This window comes from Lissotriton helveticus, chromosome 9, assembly GCF_964261635.1.
Source record: "Lissotriton helveticus chromosome 9, aLisHel1.1, whole genome shotgun sequence".
In the NCBI taxonomy this organism is placed as follows: Eukaryota; Metazoa; Chordata; class Amphibia; order Caudata; family Salamandridae; genus Lissotriton; species Lissotriton helveticus.
In genome coordinates this window covers 999,370,663-999,385,850 of record NC_136070.1, presented here as the reverse complement: position 1 = coordinate 999,385,850, position 15,188 = coordinate 999,370,663, and the positions used below count along the sequence as shown (strand labels likewise).

General features: G+C 44.4%; 1 protein-coding gene and 1 long non-coding RNA gene across 3 annotated transcripts in view; one reads left to right on the top strand and one right to left on the bottom strand.

The window, feature by feature from the left end:
* Positions 1-15,188, top strand: part of LOC144782133 (F-box only protein 27-like) — a 572,295-nt gene that overhangs the window by 105,195 nt on the left and 451,912 nt on the right. For both annotated transcript variants that reach the window (XM_078661310.1, XM_078661309.1), the window contains one exon: positions 9,714-9,828. In XM_078661310.1, the coding sequence (XP_078517436.1) occupies positions 9,714-9,828 (115 nt within the window). The remainder of the gene's footprint in view (positions 1-9,713; positions 9,829-15,188) is intronic.
* Positions 1-15,188, bottom strand: part of LOC144782134 (uncharacterized) — a 501,576-nt gene that overhangs the window by 252,601 nt on the left and 233,787 nt on the right. The gene's annotated exons all lie outside the window — the stretch shown is intronic.

The following is a 15,188-nucleotide window of genomic DNA, read 5'->3' as shown; positions in this document are numbered from 1 at the left end:
CCCAATTTACCCTATCAAGCGCTTTTGTTGCGTCAGGGGTCACGATGGCCAGGGGTAAGCCGAAGGTTGAAGCAATATCCGTGGCGCCCACCAAATCATAGGTTAGGTCAGCCAATTGCCGGTCTCTAATAAACCCCTTTTGTTCAGAGTGAATAATCGACCCAATCTCGCCTCCCAATCTCGCAGCCAGGATTGAAGTAAAGATTTTATAGTCGTTGTTGAGAAGCGAGATTGGGCGATATGATCCACACTCGGCTGGGTCCTTGCCTGTTTTTAATATTAAAGCTATATTGGCTTCGCCCCAGGAACTAGGTGGTATCTCCCCTCTAATCATTATATTATTAAAAAGGTTTGTAAGGAATGGGATAAGAATAGAATTGAGTACCCTATATAATTCTCCGGGGAGACCGTCTGGTCCCGCGGCTTTACCCTGTGCTAGTTGTTTAATAGTGTCGGAAACTTCCAACTCTGTTATGGCTTTATCTATTTTTTCGGTTTGGTGACTTTCCAGCTCTCGGAGGGTTATATTGTTCAGCCATTCATTCCCTTCATTTAAATTTACATTAAGTTGCTCGGTGTAGATATTCTGGAAGAACTCATTGAAGGCTTCCCCAATGGCTGTATCTGTTGACCTAGTAATGGCTTCCCCAGTTACCCTTATTTCCTTAATGAAGTTTCTGGATTGATCAGCTTTAGTTTTCCAAGCTAGCAGTTTTCCAGCCGATTCACCATATTCGAAATGGTCAAGTTTACTTGCCTGCCATCTTTTACTTACCCTGTCCTGTAATATTGAATCTAGCTTGGCCTTTAATTCTTTTTTCTCCTCTTGGTTGTCAGAGGGGAGCTGGTCTAGCGATTCTAGCTGGGTTAATTCTAATTCTATATGTCGAATTGCCTCTTCATATTTCTTTCTCCTGAAGGAGGCCCTGCCTGTAATACACCCCCTAATGAAGGCCTTCCAAGCCTCCCATACGATGCCTAGAGAGGCAGAGCCTATGTTATGTTCTAAAAAGGAGACAGTTTCCTGCATCAGATAGTCTTTCTCTTCATCCTCCAATAGAATTGTTCGGTCGAAAGACCAGGATGGGTGAGTGGGTTTCTGCTCCAATTTTATTGAGAAATAAATCGCAGAGTGGTCTGACAGGTGCAGGGGCAGATATGTTATAGATTTAACCTGATCCTTGATTGAAAAACTAAATAAAGCATAATCTATGCGTGATTTATGGCCATATTTATAGTTGTGGTATGAGACACCCATAGCGTTCCCAGCTCTTTGTCTCCATATGTCAATTAAGCCTAGATTCGACATACTTCTAAGCAGTGTATCCCTCATATGGCTATGTACTATGGCCCTGGAGGTTGCAGATTTGTCTAGTTTTGGGTCTAAGACAAGGTTGAAGTCGCCGACCCATATAATAGGGTCAGAGCAAGAAATCAGCTGATTTTGCAAAGTATTTAGATAAGAAGAGTCATCCTGGTTAGGTCCATAATAACTAATGATAGTGACAGCCTTTGAGTTTAATTTAGCATTGACTAACAACCATCTACTACTGGCGTCGGTTTTCCAACTCATTATCTGGGCCTTTGCTGATTTTTTAAAGATGATAGCATTACCACGAATGCTAGCATTGTGATCGTAGTTATAAGTTTATTGACCCATTTATGCTTTTTAAGTATGTCCGTGATCTCCTGTCTATTCAGATGTGTTTCCTGGATTGCGATGATCTGCGCGGGTGAGTCTCGCAGGTACTGTAAAATTCTATTTCTTCTAGCCCTAACGCGCAGACCATTTACGTTCCAGGATAAGAATTTAATGTCTGACATTAGTTTTAAGACAGTTTAACCCAGTTTCTGATCTCTCATCTCTGTTAAATTTTTTTGGAGGCGACTTATCCTTAACTATATCTCTTTTTGTTTTAGCTAAGTGGTCTCTTGGAGACACAATTGGATCCATATTATTCGTTATTATGGAATTCGGTTTATGAGGACTTTTATGTTTTGCCTTTCCCTCTCCCTCCCTCCCTCCCCTAGAAACCCCCCCCCCACTTTACTCTGGCATGATGGATTGCCAGCTTATCATTCCTGATGTGCTCCCGTTCCATACCCTAGTATCTATATAGTCAATCCTTTTTTCCGGTCGCTATGTTTAAAATATAAACAGTGGTGATCCATAAAGAAAAAGTTATAAGTCCCATATCTAATAGGTAACCTATTTCTGTGAATAATACTCTGGTATTTAAGGATAGATTTGGGGTGTAGTGTGGGAATATGAAATATAGGCTTACTTTTTTATAATGTATCACCCAGTAGTGTTTTAATTACAAAATTGTGTCCTTACCCAAATGTAATAGTGACGTATGTTTTTTTTTTTTTTTTCCTTCCCTTTTCCCTTTTCTCTTTTTTTTCCCTTTATACTCTTTATGTTGTTTTTATTTTTCCCCTTTTTTTTCCCCCTCATTATCCCTCCTTTTTTTTTTTTTTTTGCCCTTTTTTCTTTCTAGTTTTTTTTTTCTTTTAACTCATTCAACTCATTTACAGAAAATAACCAAAATTTCATCCACTGCCCGGAGGATTTGCATGTGCATTGATGGTGGCGAGTAGCTCATCGGCTTCCAAGGGGGACCTGACATTGTACATTTTATTGTTGTACATAATCCTTAGGAAGGCAGGAAATCTCAACTGGACAGTGGCTCCCAGACTCCTAAACTTCTCCATTCTTTGACCTAATTCCCACTGCCTATCCAGTGTTGTTCTAGAGAGGTCAGATCTCACTTCAAAAGAAAAATCTGAGCTTTTCAGATTCTTGGCTTTCAGGGCTGCGGTCAAGATTTTCTCTTTCAGGGAGTATGTTAAGAAGTTCACTAGGATCTTCCTTGGTTTATCCCTGCCCTGTTTAAGACGGAACGGATCCCGGTGTACCCTATGGATATCTGTTTCTATCTCAGCCAAAGTTTCCTCCAGATTTAGCGAATCTTTTAGTAAGGTTACAACGAACTTTTTTAAATCTCCTCCTTCTTTCCCCTCCGGTATTTTTAAAAGTCTCAAATTATTCCTTCTAGAGAAGTTTTCAAGAGACTCGACTCTCTCTTTGACTGAATCGCCTTCCCGTCGTAGTGTCTGAATCTTCACCTCAGCGGACTCCAATTTCGCCTTGAGCTCTTCAACACAATTTTCTAGTCCTCCAGTTCTTAGTGAGAGACCATCTACCTTAGATTCTAGATTTTCACACATTGTGCGGATCTCTGATTGAGTGTGTCTAGACTCCTCAAAACATCTCTTTGATTCCTCAAACTCAAAAGGGCATTCTAACCCTGGAACTATTGCTTACCCCTACCTTCAGCCCCAGTATGTAGATCTGCTGAAACGTGGCAAAATAAGGGGATTGCAAGTATTCAAACACTACTATGGTATGAGCCCTGCATAATCAGGGAGGCATTATCAGAGCTCTTATATAATGAGATTGCTGCCATAATTTGTCGCTGCACTACATGGCACCAAAAGGACAAGTGGATTTTCTTACAGGACAAGTAGATTTATGAAGCAACCTGCCCCATGGAGAAGTAGATATTTCATTAAATTCCACACGCCCTGGCTTAAGAAACACAAAGATTTCAACATGTGGCCAGTCCGATGGAAGCTTTTTCACCTCGGGTGCTGCATGGATTGTTCCCAGCAGGCGCACCCCCAACTGCGGCATAGAGGCCCCAAAGAAGTCGCTGGGAAAGCCATTGGCTCCACGGGCCTTTCCAGCTCATAGCTCAACAAGTGCCTCAGTCAATTTCTCGACAGATCTGTTTGTAGTTCTTGAAGTATTTTTGATACAATAAGATGTGGGATTTGCAACAAAAACATGTTTTGTATATCTTGAATTAATTTGTTAAGTATTCACTTCTCTGAGGATAATAAAATTAAAAAATATCTTTTACCTTGAGGCAATGCAGGATCAGCATAGATCTGGGAAATCTGAGTGACTGGCAATGACTGAGAATGCATTTTTGTTGTAGTCACAATAATGCAATGCATGGTATCTACAGATGTCTGCATATTCAAAACCTGACCCTTTAATAAACTTTTAAGAGTGGGATCTGCGATTCAAGATGTTACTGCAGATCCTAAAGACCTGTTAAGCTGCAGATCGTCAGCACAATTTTGGATCTTTGGATTCTAACAAACAGAAAATCTTTTTTTAATTGTGAGGTCAAAGGCGCTTTACACCATAGCATAGTACAATACTCAACACATCAGGACATCTAGTTTCTTGGAATGTGGTGGTACTTGGGTCTTTCCAGCACAAAGGCATTGGAGATCCAAGTAGGGAAAGGAAGTGAATAGACACGGATTCTGAACCGGTTTTCTGAACTAGGATGTCTTTAGGATAGTGATACACTAAACAAATTAGACATTTTATCAAAGAGCAACCAAATGATGCAGAAAGGGCAGAGAGTGATGTAAGTAATTGAAGACACAGGCACTTGAAGTATTAAATTGGGAAGTCACACGGGCAGGCTTTACCAGAGTCATAGAATGAGAGACATTAAAACCAGAGTTTGGAAGATAAGAAGAGAATGGTAACTGTAGGAGGCTGGCTTAGTGTGTGGTGCACACTTATTAAAGTGAAGCACCTTGCACTAATCCAGACAAACCTTACAGTGATTTTATTGGTCTTTGACAACCATAGAAAGCTCTGTAAGTAGTGTCTGAGGAGAGCAGCCTTCAGACTTAGTCCAGAAGGAGTGTTAAGCAGCTTGTTTTGCCAGATCTAATTATATAGTGTAGGTTAAACAAAAAAGAACCACACATTATAGTTATACAAGTATGTCTATTTATTATACACACTCACTAACACATTGGTATATCTCCCACCCGGAGATATCAACACAAATACACACAATATTTCAATTGTAAACAGGGAAGTAAGCACCAATATACAGTGAACTCCAGGGGTAGAGCTAACCATATACTAAAGAAATGGAATGTAAACTGTGACCGAAGTGGGGACTTGGACCAGGAGAATTAGCAGAGCAGGGGACACAAGGAACCACCTGAGGTAAGTATCAAAGAACCCCACAGAGGCTGCATGCAGAGTGGAAACACAGCCACGTTCTCAATATAAGTCAACGGTAAAGTCGGTGTTGCCATTTAGAAGAAGAGCCCTTCTCAGTGGATCCTGGAGGAACCCTGCGGAAGACAGAGGTTGGAGAGTCACCCCACCCTTGGATACCCCATGAACCAGGATACTTACACCAGGTAAGCTGTGTGTATAGATGTGAAGTGATGTCGTAAACCACCGTAAACAACAATGGAGAACTTAGATTCCGCTGGTGAAGACTGTGAAAGGTGATTGGTGGAATCCAAGGGTGGATTCTTGAAAAGAAGAACCTGGAAGCAGAGGAGACAGAGTCTATGCTACTCGGAGGTGACCAGGAGGCACGGGAGAGCAATGCCCACCTGTGACGGAAGGTGCAGGAGTGATAACGGTGACCCTGCCATTGCAGCTGTGAGGACCAAGCGACGCTGTGGAAGATCAGGAGCCGTTTACGAGCTGTCACACGCTGGAAGTCTAGCAACAGGGTGTCGGTGTCCGACGGAAGCACCAACAAGCCTTGGCAGCAGCAACAGACGTGGAAAGCTATGAAGGAGCAACGTTGGAACTAGCAAGGTCCAGGGGACTCACCAAGTGCAGGAGAGTCGGAGCAGGCACCGTGCAAGCAGGGGAGCCCACTGAAGTAAGAGGAGACCCTTGAGAGGACCCACAGGCTGAAGGCACAGGAGTCTCAACTGGACCTCGAGCAGATGACCAAAGATGAAAGCCCACAGTGCATAGGATTTGGTGAGGACTGAGATCTTGGCAGGAAGAGATGCTGGAGGCTGGAGCTTCTTGTAGACCGAAGATCTCTGGAGTACAGAGCCAACAATCCTTGGCAATGGCAAATCGACACAGTGTACAGGGATCTAGTCACAGCGGTTTCAATGAGGGATACTGGCCTCAAAATTTAAAACGTTTAGTCTATTAAATCAAATAAAGGTTTTTTGTACAGCAGACTTGCTGAACTCGCATATATGAAGGTGCTCTCATATGTGATAAGGAAGAAACTGGTGACTCAGTAATTTAAAATATTTGCCCACTATCACATAATATGAAACCAGTTTTTGGGTCAAGGGCATTACAATTATGCTGAGTAGATTGTTTGTCACTAGACAATTATGTTGAGTAGATTATTTGTCACTAGACCTGCAGGTCTAGTAACAGTTTTATGATTTTTTGAGGCATGCACATGTGAGAATTTTTACCCAAATCGATATCAGCAAGCAAGTGCAGGAGGACTGGGATGTGTCTTCAAGGGCTGCGGTTTTCTGATGCTGAGGGCCTGCAACCTCTTGCAGTCTTTTCCTGATGACACATTGGGCCTCCTCAGTCTTCGGATGGCCTGAATGGGTGTTTAACATCCCCCATTGACTCCTTCATGAATCTGTAAGTGTTCTTCACATCAAACTTGATACATCGCAAAGGCAATTGCCCAGCTTTGCAGTGCCCCACTCCTGGCACACGGAGGTCACAGACTTTGCTTGCACAAGCGTGACGGTTCAAGTTGCAAGGTGGTCCCTCTGGCACTTGGGGATGGTTGACCTCTCTTGCACAAAGGCAATAGCCCCAGGTTCACAGTGGCCCACTCTTGGCACATGGAGGTTGCAAACTTCTCGAGAACAGGCAATTGGCCTACATATTTATAGTAGTCCCACCCAGACCGGGGGTCTTGCACTTTACTTATCAGAATCTTCTGAAAAGACTCCCGGCTGGGCCTCACTCCCTCCAGGTTCTCTCCTTATCCTTGGAGGGTTTGCTGGTCTTTGCAGGCTGAAGGCTGGTGCTCCAAGCTTGGGGCACATCATATTGACTTAATCAAGGCCCCCTCTAGACTAGCAGACTACCAGACCTTTGTCACTAGTTCTCGTTCCAGCAGCTATTCTTCGGGGTGATCATGTTCCTAGTCAAACCTGGCTATTGAACAGTGCTGGTGAACAGAGCTGATAAAACAACTTCTGGAACTCGTGCTCCCACCTTAGTAACTGGCCCTTTGATATCCCTGTTGTGTCAACTTCTTTGAAGTACCCTCTTCTCTGCCCCGGCCTGTGTTAAAGGAACAGTCTGCCACAGCTGGAGCCTCTCCAGTTTTGACTGACCCACACCACAGGCTAAGAGATTAACCAGGGATCACATCTGGCTGTCTGCTTCCACTGAAATATGTCCACAAAGGTTCAAAGGCCTACGCCTTTCATTCTATCATGATTAATTGATCCTACAGTGCCAACCTGATCTCACCTACCTTCATGCCTTACAATGAGCCCAGGCTCCACTGACCTGGAATCAAAGAGACCGTTGATGTGTACAGAGGATGCAGTGCTCCTCCTCCTCTGCGTGTGACCCCATACCAGCCCTCATAAATGTCAGCAATCCACATCTCTTATCTTGATGTTGCAGTCCTCACCTCCACTAGCCTTTCCAAGCCTTGGGCTCCAAAATAGAACCAACAGACCTCATGTTATGTGCCATGCACAGGCACACATACATCCCGGAACTCAAATATCACACACTGCCCAGCACTACAAGCAGTTACCAAGTAGGTGCAGGTGAGTTTAGTGCACAGCAGCAGAATTTTACATGAGTGAATTGGTAGGATCCACTCCAGTGCCACAGCTAGAAAGGCCTGTACACACTATTCTTATTGAGCAAAAAACTGGTATGGTGCCACCACTGCAACACATTACTTAACTCCTGCTAAAGGCACTAGCCCCCTACCCCTATAAGGATAGCGCTTGGTGCACCCCTTCCTGTCTGACAAAACCACCTGACCATGAGAGTGACCTTGATCTTTGTACACATGCATGATCTACGTTCTCCCATGACCAAAAATGTTTACCAAGTGTCCAGATATTCATGTAGCAGGGGCATTCAAGGCAGGGTGCACGTTTTTCACCATACAGGGAATGCACTTCAATTATTTAACACTGTCTAAACTGTCCCTAAATGATTAATAAGGAATCCAGAGTTACAATTGTTGCCAGGTTAAAACAAAAGAATATGGAAGATTTGTCCTTTAAGAAACTGAAATAACGAACAAATGGCCCTCATGGTTGTCTGAGAAAGATGTCAGCACAACTCCGACATTGTGTAGCATAAATACTTTGGCCACTACTTCAACTGTTGTTAGAGCAGTCTGAGTGCTGGCAGTAATTCAGGTTTTTCACGGCTCGGTGAGTAGAAAATTCAGATTTTCCACAGGTGGGGAGTAGAAAATAAAAATGTTATTCAAGCCACAGAGGCTAATATTATCGATCTCAGACTCTCTTCTGTCATGTTTTTTCTTTTGAGGTTCCCCTGGAAGTGTAGCACCGGAATAAGTGTGAAGAGAAAATCTCTGGAACTTTTTTTTCCTTCGCAAAAGACACCTTGGTGTTGATTTTCATTTAAAGCTACCAAATAAGGAAGATAGTTAGTTGCCTGTTCTGGGCTTTTATTATAGTGGAATGTTGACTCAAAAGTGTGAATGTGCTTCAGTGATTGTTGCTGCATGGGCAGATTAAGAGAGAAAGGCATGATATTAGCCTCCATATCTTTAATAATAATGTGATTTTATGGCAAGACATGGAGGCCAGTATTCTGTCTCTTCAAAGCCTTGTCCCAGCCGAAATCACAGGTTTGAAATACAATCGCATGAAAACTGAATTACCAGACCAAACCTAGAATTTCATGCAAACCACTCCCAGAAAGGTATGGCTTTTGAAGTCATCGCCCGCCCCATCCCTGAATGCGCACCAAACACAGACCCCTTTACGCCGGCTTCCCCTCTTCAACTCTGTCGAACATCTAACTGGTGTTGGCAATAAGTCCTGCTAAAAAGGTTTTCCTAAATAAAGCCCTCAACTGGTACACTGAAGCTCCCTTCAGGCCAAAATACATATTCTTTAAGAAATCTCATAACAGAAGTTCTAATAATGAATACAAGGAAAGAAAATACCTGCTAACAAAGTGTTGGTCCTCTTACGAAACACTCCCCATCCAGCTGACAGCACATATCAAAAGCCCTCTCATGAAAACCCTTCTAAAGTAAACTAGGCACAACAACATCACTAGTTTTATAGATTACGTCTTCAGAGACAATCTGTTGTGTTGCTTAGTTACCAAAAAAACACAATCGTTTGTGAGGCGCCCAAGCATGTAACTTCTGCAAAACCAAATTTTCATCCCACAAAGAATTGTACTTTGGTAAAACATTCTTTGCACACTTCTCATCAACCGTCGAACCACACCATTCAGCTGGGCACTAGGCCGTGCCCAGCAGAAGTGGCTGAACTGCAAATAAATTCACTGTATTATAGCGCAAATCAAGCTCACCAACTGCCCAAAAATAAATTGCAATCTTTATCCCAAAAAGGTTAAGGGCCCGAGTAGGGGAAGCTTGTACCCAAAATGTGGTCCATGATGAATGTTCAGCTTAATATGTGCTCTAGTCTAATCGGGATAAATATAACGGACTGCCAAACCACGAAGTTGAGGAGTTTACAATGCCAATTTAAACACTGTTATTTTTTTTTAATTTCTGTATATGCATACTTTTTCATATTTCTATTTATAGTCATTTTATGGCAGCCCTCTTTTTTCAAACATTGTTTGTAATCCATCTCTTTGTCCATTTATGCCTGCCTATTTTCAGAAGGATTGTCTCACTGGGAAGTCGATAACGGTGGAAGCGGATGGGATATCGTTGAAACTGAATGCTGCGACTTTGGAGCACGGTCACAGTCAAAGGCCTTTGTATCTTCTTTTGAGTAAGTCTTCAGGCTGAGCTGTGATTCAGGCTTTTGATGTCAGAGATCAGTATATTAGATACAACAGCTACACCTTTAGGTTAGGCTTCCCTTTTGAATCATTAATTGTATGTGCCATATACTCCTCATTTGGTTCCATGTAGTTTTTGTCTGCATTGAAATTTCTGGAAGCTACAATAAAGTTAATCCATCTCTACATCCCCCTGAAATATGCTTTTGTCCAGGCATGAAAATTGCTCCGGTCTTCTCTCAGGCTAATTTGTCTGCGTGTGGGACGGGTCTTTTGAGCTGTTCATACTTCTAGTAATCTACTGTTGGAGGGCGTAAGAGTCTATGCTAAAAGCATAGACTTTATCTTCAATTTTACCATTGCGGATTTCTCAGTGTCACTTTTTAGGTCAAGCCTACTAGACCGCCCAAGCTGTCTGGTTGCGAAATATCTACTGTTAACTTGGAGTGTTTGCTGTCTAACCATTGCTTACCATTGATTTACTATGCTGTTGTTCTCATTTGCTTTCTTCTTATTGGATGTCTTGCCTTACCCTTCTTGTGTTTGTTCCTCTCCTGGAGCATAGCCTTTTTACTATACTTTTGATTGGATTACTTGTATCGTCCACAGACTGTATTTAGGGAATTTTTTTTTTCTTTTTCTTTCAGCACTCAATGGGAGCAATAATGCTTTCTTCTCTCTCTCATGTTTTTTGAAATACCTTCCCCATTCTTTTCTGTATTGCTCCCTGTCGGATCCCCAGCTTGCCTGCTCCATCGCAGGCCTCTGTCAACTGTTTCCTCTGCTCCTAATTAGGTACTTTTCTCTAATTTCACACCTCTGCTTCTGTCCCTCTTTCTCTCGCTTTCTTTTGTAACATGTCTCATACACTGTCTCCAGCTGGATGCTGAAAGCAAAAGCTGGTTTGTAAGGATGATGATGGTGGAGATGTATGTTCTCTCAGAGCATGGCGGCGAAAATACCAATGCAGCTGAGCAGCATTCCATTTCAGGCACCAAAGGACTTTCTATCCAAGAGGAAACAAACTGGTAGATGTCAACTCTTGCAGTGGCTCCAAGTTTCCTAATCCTGGTCATCTGCACTTAGATAGCAAAGACTCCTTTCAGAAACATGCAGCAGGATTTGTTCATCCAGAAACGTGCATCAGGGCTTGTTCATGGAAAACTGTGGCACTTCCTAACAACATCATCAGCAAAAACCCTAATCAGCAGGTGGTAGCAGAGAGCCAGCGAGGAGCGCAATCAGTTACAGCAGAAGCTAGCTGAAGCGAGAAAGCTGAAACGCCGAACGCCGAAAACGCCTAAGCACCGTCTCCATCGCCGAAATCAGGAGCCTGTAAGCTGCAGAAACAGGAGCAGCGTTCCTGTGACTCTGGCAGAGCACCCCTGAAAACCGGAGCCGAGACTGAGACCGACCCGGGACTGCAGTGGTGAGTGGCGAGGCAAGGCAACTCGGCAAGGTGAGGTAGGGTGCGGCGAGGCGCTGTAAGGTGCATTGAACTGCTTTGAAAAGCACCCTGCACCTTGCCTTCGGATAGCCCCCCCGTAGGACGGTGTAAGTCAAAACGGCAACAGTCTATTGAACACGGCCCCCCAACCACAAGTAAGGGAGGGTGAGGGGCAGCTGAGCCGTGGAGGACCTTCGACGACTGAGCGGGCGGAGCACAGCACTTGGGCTGAGGGGTTGGAGCTGTGGAGCTGCGACGGCTTACAGGCCGGGACGTCGAACCCCGCCCAGCCTGTTTTGTTAGAACCCACTGTGGCAGAGTGCTTCCTTCCTCGAACCTTGCCTGACCTTAGCCCACCAACCACACCCCAGGATTTTAATCTTTGGAGGGAATCCCCGCAAATTGCCTTGAAGGAGCCGCTAGAGTGGCATAGCAAACACACTGAAAAACAGCTTGCCACAGGAGTAGCAGCGACTTGCACACACGCTAAGCCCATGCTAAGCCCCTGCAACGCAACAGGAATCGTGACCTGTGGGGCAGAACAGGAGGGGAGGATCGGACCAGCCCAGAGAGAGCCCAGCAAGCCCTGCAGGCGGGGGGTCCAGCGACTGAAAACTTGCAGCTACAAGTGGGGGCTTGTACTTTGGAGTGGTGCAGGTCTGCCTGGAACAAGACCGACCTGATGTAATTGGGACCCAGCCCAGGTCTCAACTCAGGACCCCCTCCCGGCTGAAAAGATAAAGATGAGAACAAGAATCTCGACTCTTCTGCAACATCAAGAGAAACCTCGCCCTCACAAGTCAGCAAAACGCCTTAAGGAAAAAATGCTCTACCCCCCCGGCGTAGGGGCCTCAAACATGGGAACCAGCTACAAAGAATTACAAGTGGAAGTGGAGGCGGAGGTAGATGTAGAGGTAGAGGTTGAGGCGGCTCACACAGGAGATCCACCACCAGTACCACCCCGGACAAACAAGCTCCCACAAGGACAGACCGCACCCTCATACGTGCTAACGCCAGACAAGGGCTCACTTACCAGCAGCAATAGAAAAACATCCATCAACATTGTTAGTAATAGAGACATAAGAGACTTTTTTCGCCCCACAATGCCTAATTGTGCGTTCCAGGACGCAGACCAAGAGAAAGCCACAACAACTTTGGCCACAGCCGCCTCTTTCAATCCTTCAGGAACCAACCTCCGTAGGAGCCTAGCAATCCCGCTATCCCCAAAAATAATCATAGCACTGGGTGGCCCACCAGCCCAAACCAAAACAATACAGACTCTGCTTAGCAACAACGTCTGGCAAGACAGCACACCCTCTTTAACAATCCAACAGCCTCGGGATATGCCAAGGGACACTCTGGCCAACTGAGAGAAGGAAGATTTTTGGGCAATAGGGTCGCCCAACACCAAGGAGATAAGCGCAACTAGTGTTTCTGCTCTTAGTGTACACGCAGAACCATTCCAATCTTCAGCAACTTGCTACCCAAACTTAGGTAGCCCCGGACCTGATCATAAAGACATGAGACACAGCCAACAAGGTCAGGGGGTGGACCATACGTCGGCGCGGCAGTCGGCCACATTGGATCACCATCTTGTACTAATTAATGATGTCTTGTCCTCAATGGTAAATGCTGCTGTAATGCACGCCGACAAATTGGATGTCCAGATAAGCCTGCTTCACACAGTCGCTGGACTGATAGCAGGCATAGATTCCAAACTAGAAGACCTAAACTCCCTGATTCACCACGCCCAGGCAAACATTACACCTACACCCAAACCGCAGGACTGCGGATGCAGCCCAGTGCTGCTCAGCTTGAAAAAACTACCAGGGATAATGAATACTCTCATTGAAGATCTAAAGATAGAAGCCAGCAGGCATAGGAGCAGTGACCCACCGAAGCTGATCAACAGGGACCACACTTCGTCAGGAATACAGCTGACTATCCATTCCAACGGCAACAAACTCCAGCAGAACATTCTAAGGACGGAGGCAGAGCAACCAATTAGGGCGCTAGAAACAACTACAGATGCGTGCAGCATTATTGCCAAAGAACAAGCAAACTTAAACACCCCGCACGTGACAAGTCTAGACACCGGACATTTATCTTGGAAAAACAAGAAAAAACTAAAAAAGCTGAACAAACATAAAAAAAGCAACTCTAACCAGAATGGCTCAATCAGGCTATGGTTATTGCCGGAAACCAAAGAGACTCCTACTTACAGCAAGAACTCCTTCGAGCCCAACACCACCCAAAAGCCACCAACTCCAAACGGAAAAGTCACCATGCCAATTAACCCAGGCAAAACCAATCTCGAATCAACCATCGGTGACCACATAAAAGAGGGCGTAGGCCAATGGCCCAAACCTTGGGATAGAAGCGATGCAAAGAACAGCGAGCGGTCTAACCAACACGACGAACAGACAACTCGGGATGGCAGCTACGCCTTGCCAGGATCCCAGGTACCATACCCAGAGAGCCTCTTCCCGACTAAAGCGGTGGACAAAGCCTTGCAGAGTAAAAACAAAATCTCTATAAAGGAAGTTATCCAGGGCGTAGGCAGAAGGGACTCTCAAGACTCCATTAAGTCTGCAGCACACGGAGTAAGGGAAGCAGTATCCACAACATTAAAAACGGACAAGATAGATCACTGGCCAATAGCCATCACAAACCACGCAGAGGATGATGCTAATGTTTTGGCACAGAAACCCTTACACGACTTAAATCGTCAGGACTTATCTGCTAATGGAACACAAAAGAATCAGACTCCCTACAAACAGGACGATCGGAAATTATGCCTCCACCCGGAATACGCCTCGCAGGGCAAATGGGACATACTTAATCGTAGTAATATACTAAAACTTTTCGCCAACATCCCAGGCCTGGAAAACATAAAGTCATCAGACATTGAAAGTGTTTCCTTCCTTACTCAAGGACCAGGCGACACCAATGAACCCACAGAACTGCTCTTTTCCAACCCAGATATGGCTCACACACTAAAAATAAACAAGAAAGTATTGGAAGACTGGGGCATAAAGATCACGGATCGACCGGCGACGAAATACCCCATGCCGCTGAAACTTTGCCACTTGAAGCAACCAAACACCTCTCGAAACCCTGATACACTAAGGAAGACTCAGTTTGTGGAGAAATCAAACCCACATCTAAAAACACTCTCCATACTACACGGGAGCTACAGTGGAACAAAACACAAAATTAACAAGTGAAGAGCTAATCAAGGTCACCACAATCCCGGGTAAAGGTATGTGGTGAGAATAAAACGGGGAGGTGAATAAATGTTGAGAGAGGGTACATGGTAGGAAAGAAGGTGTTATTTAAGATCTGCTAGAACGGAGTGGGAGGAATAGAAGGGTGGAATGAGTTGGTTACAGTGAAACGGAAGGTTGCAGCAGGGTGAGGGGTGTTTGTCACCGAAGTAAATCAGCGTAGCAAAATACGTGCAACGAACGTTTCTTAAAAAAAAAGTTCTCTTGAACACACACGAGGTGGGATAAAAGTCTAATAGGATGTTTTTGTTGTTATTACAGTTTTCCCTGACGAAGGACCCTTGGAGGTCCGAAATGCATTGGATTATGAATAAACTGCTTTTTAAATGAACAATGCTTTTTGTGCGTATTCTTGGAAGAAAAGGTTCGTAAGGCCGACAGGAATATGAGAAACTATGGAAATTGGCATATTGCTTGCATGGCAAAGTGGAAGACTTCTCCAGTGGAGAAAGTGAATACTAAGTGAACAATGTGAATAGAAAGAAAAATGGATTTAAAAAGAAGAAATTGAAATTTGAATTTAAAAATACTGAATGCCAATGTGCAATTAAAAGAGGTTGTCGCCACTGTCTTTGGGGCAAAGAGAAGCTCTGAAACTTTCGTAGTTACGTTCAAG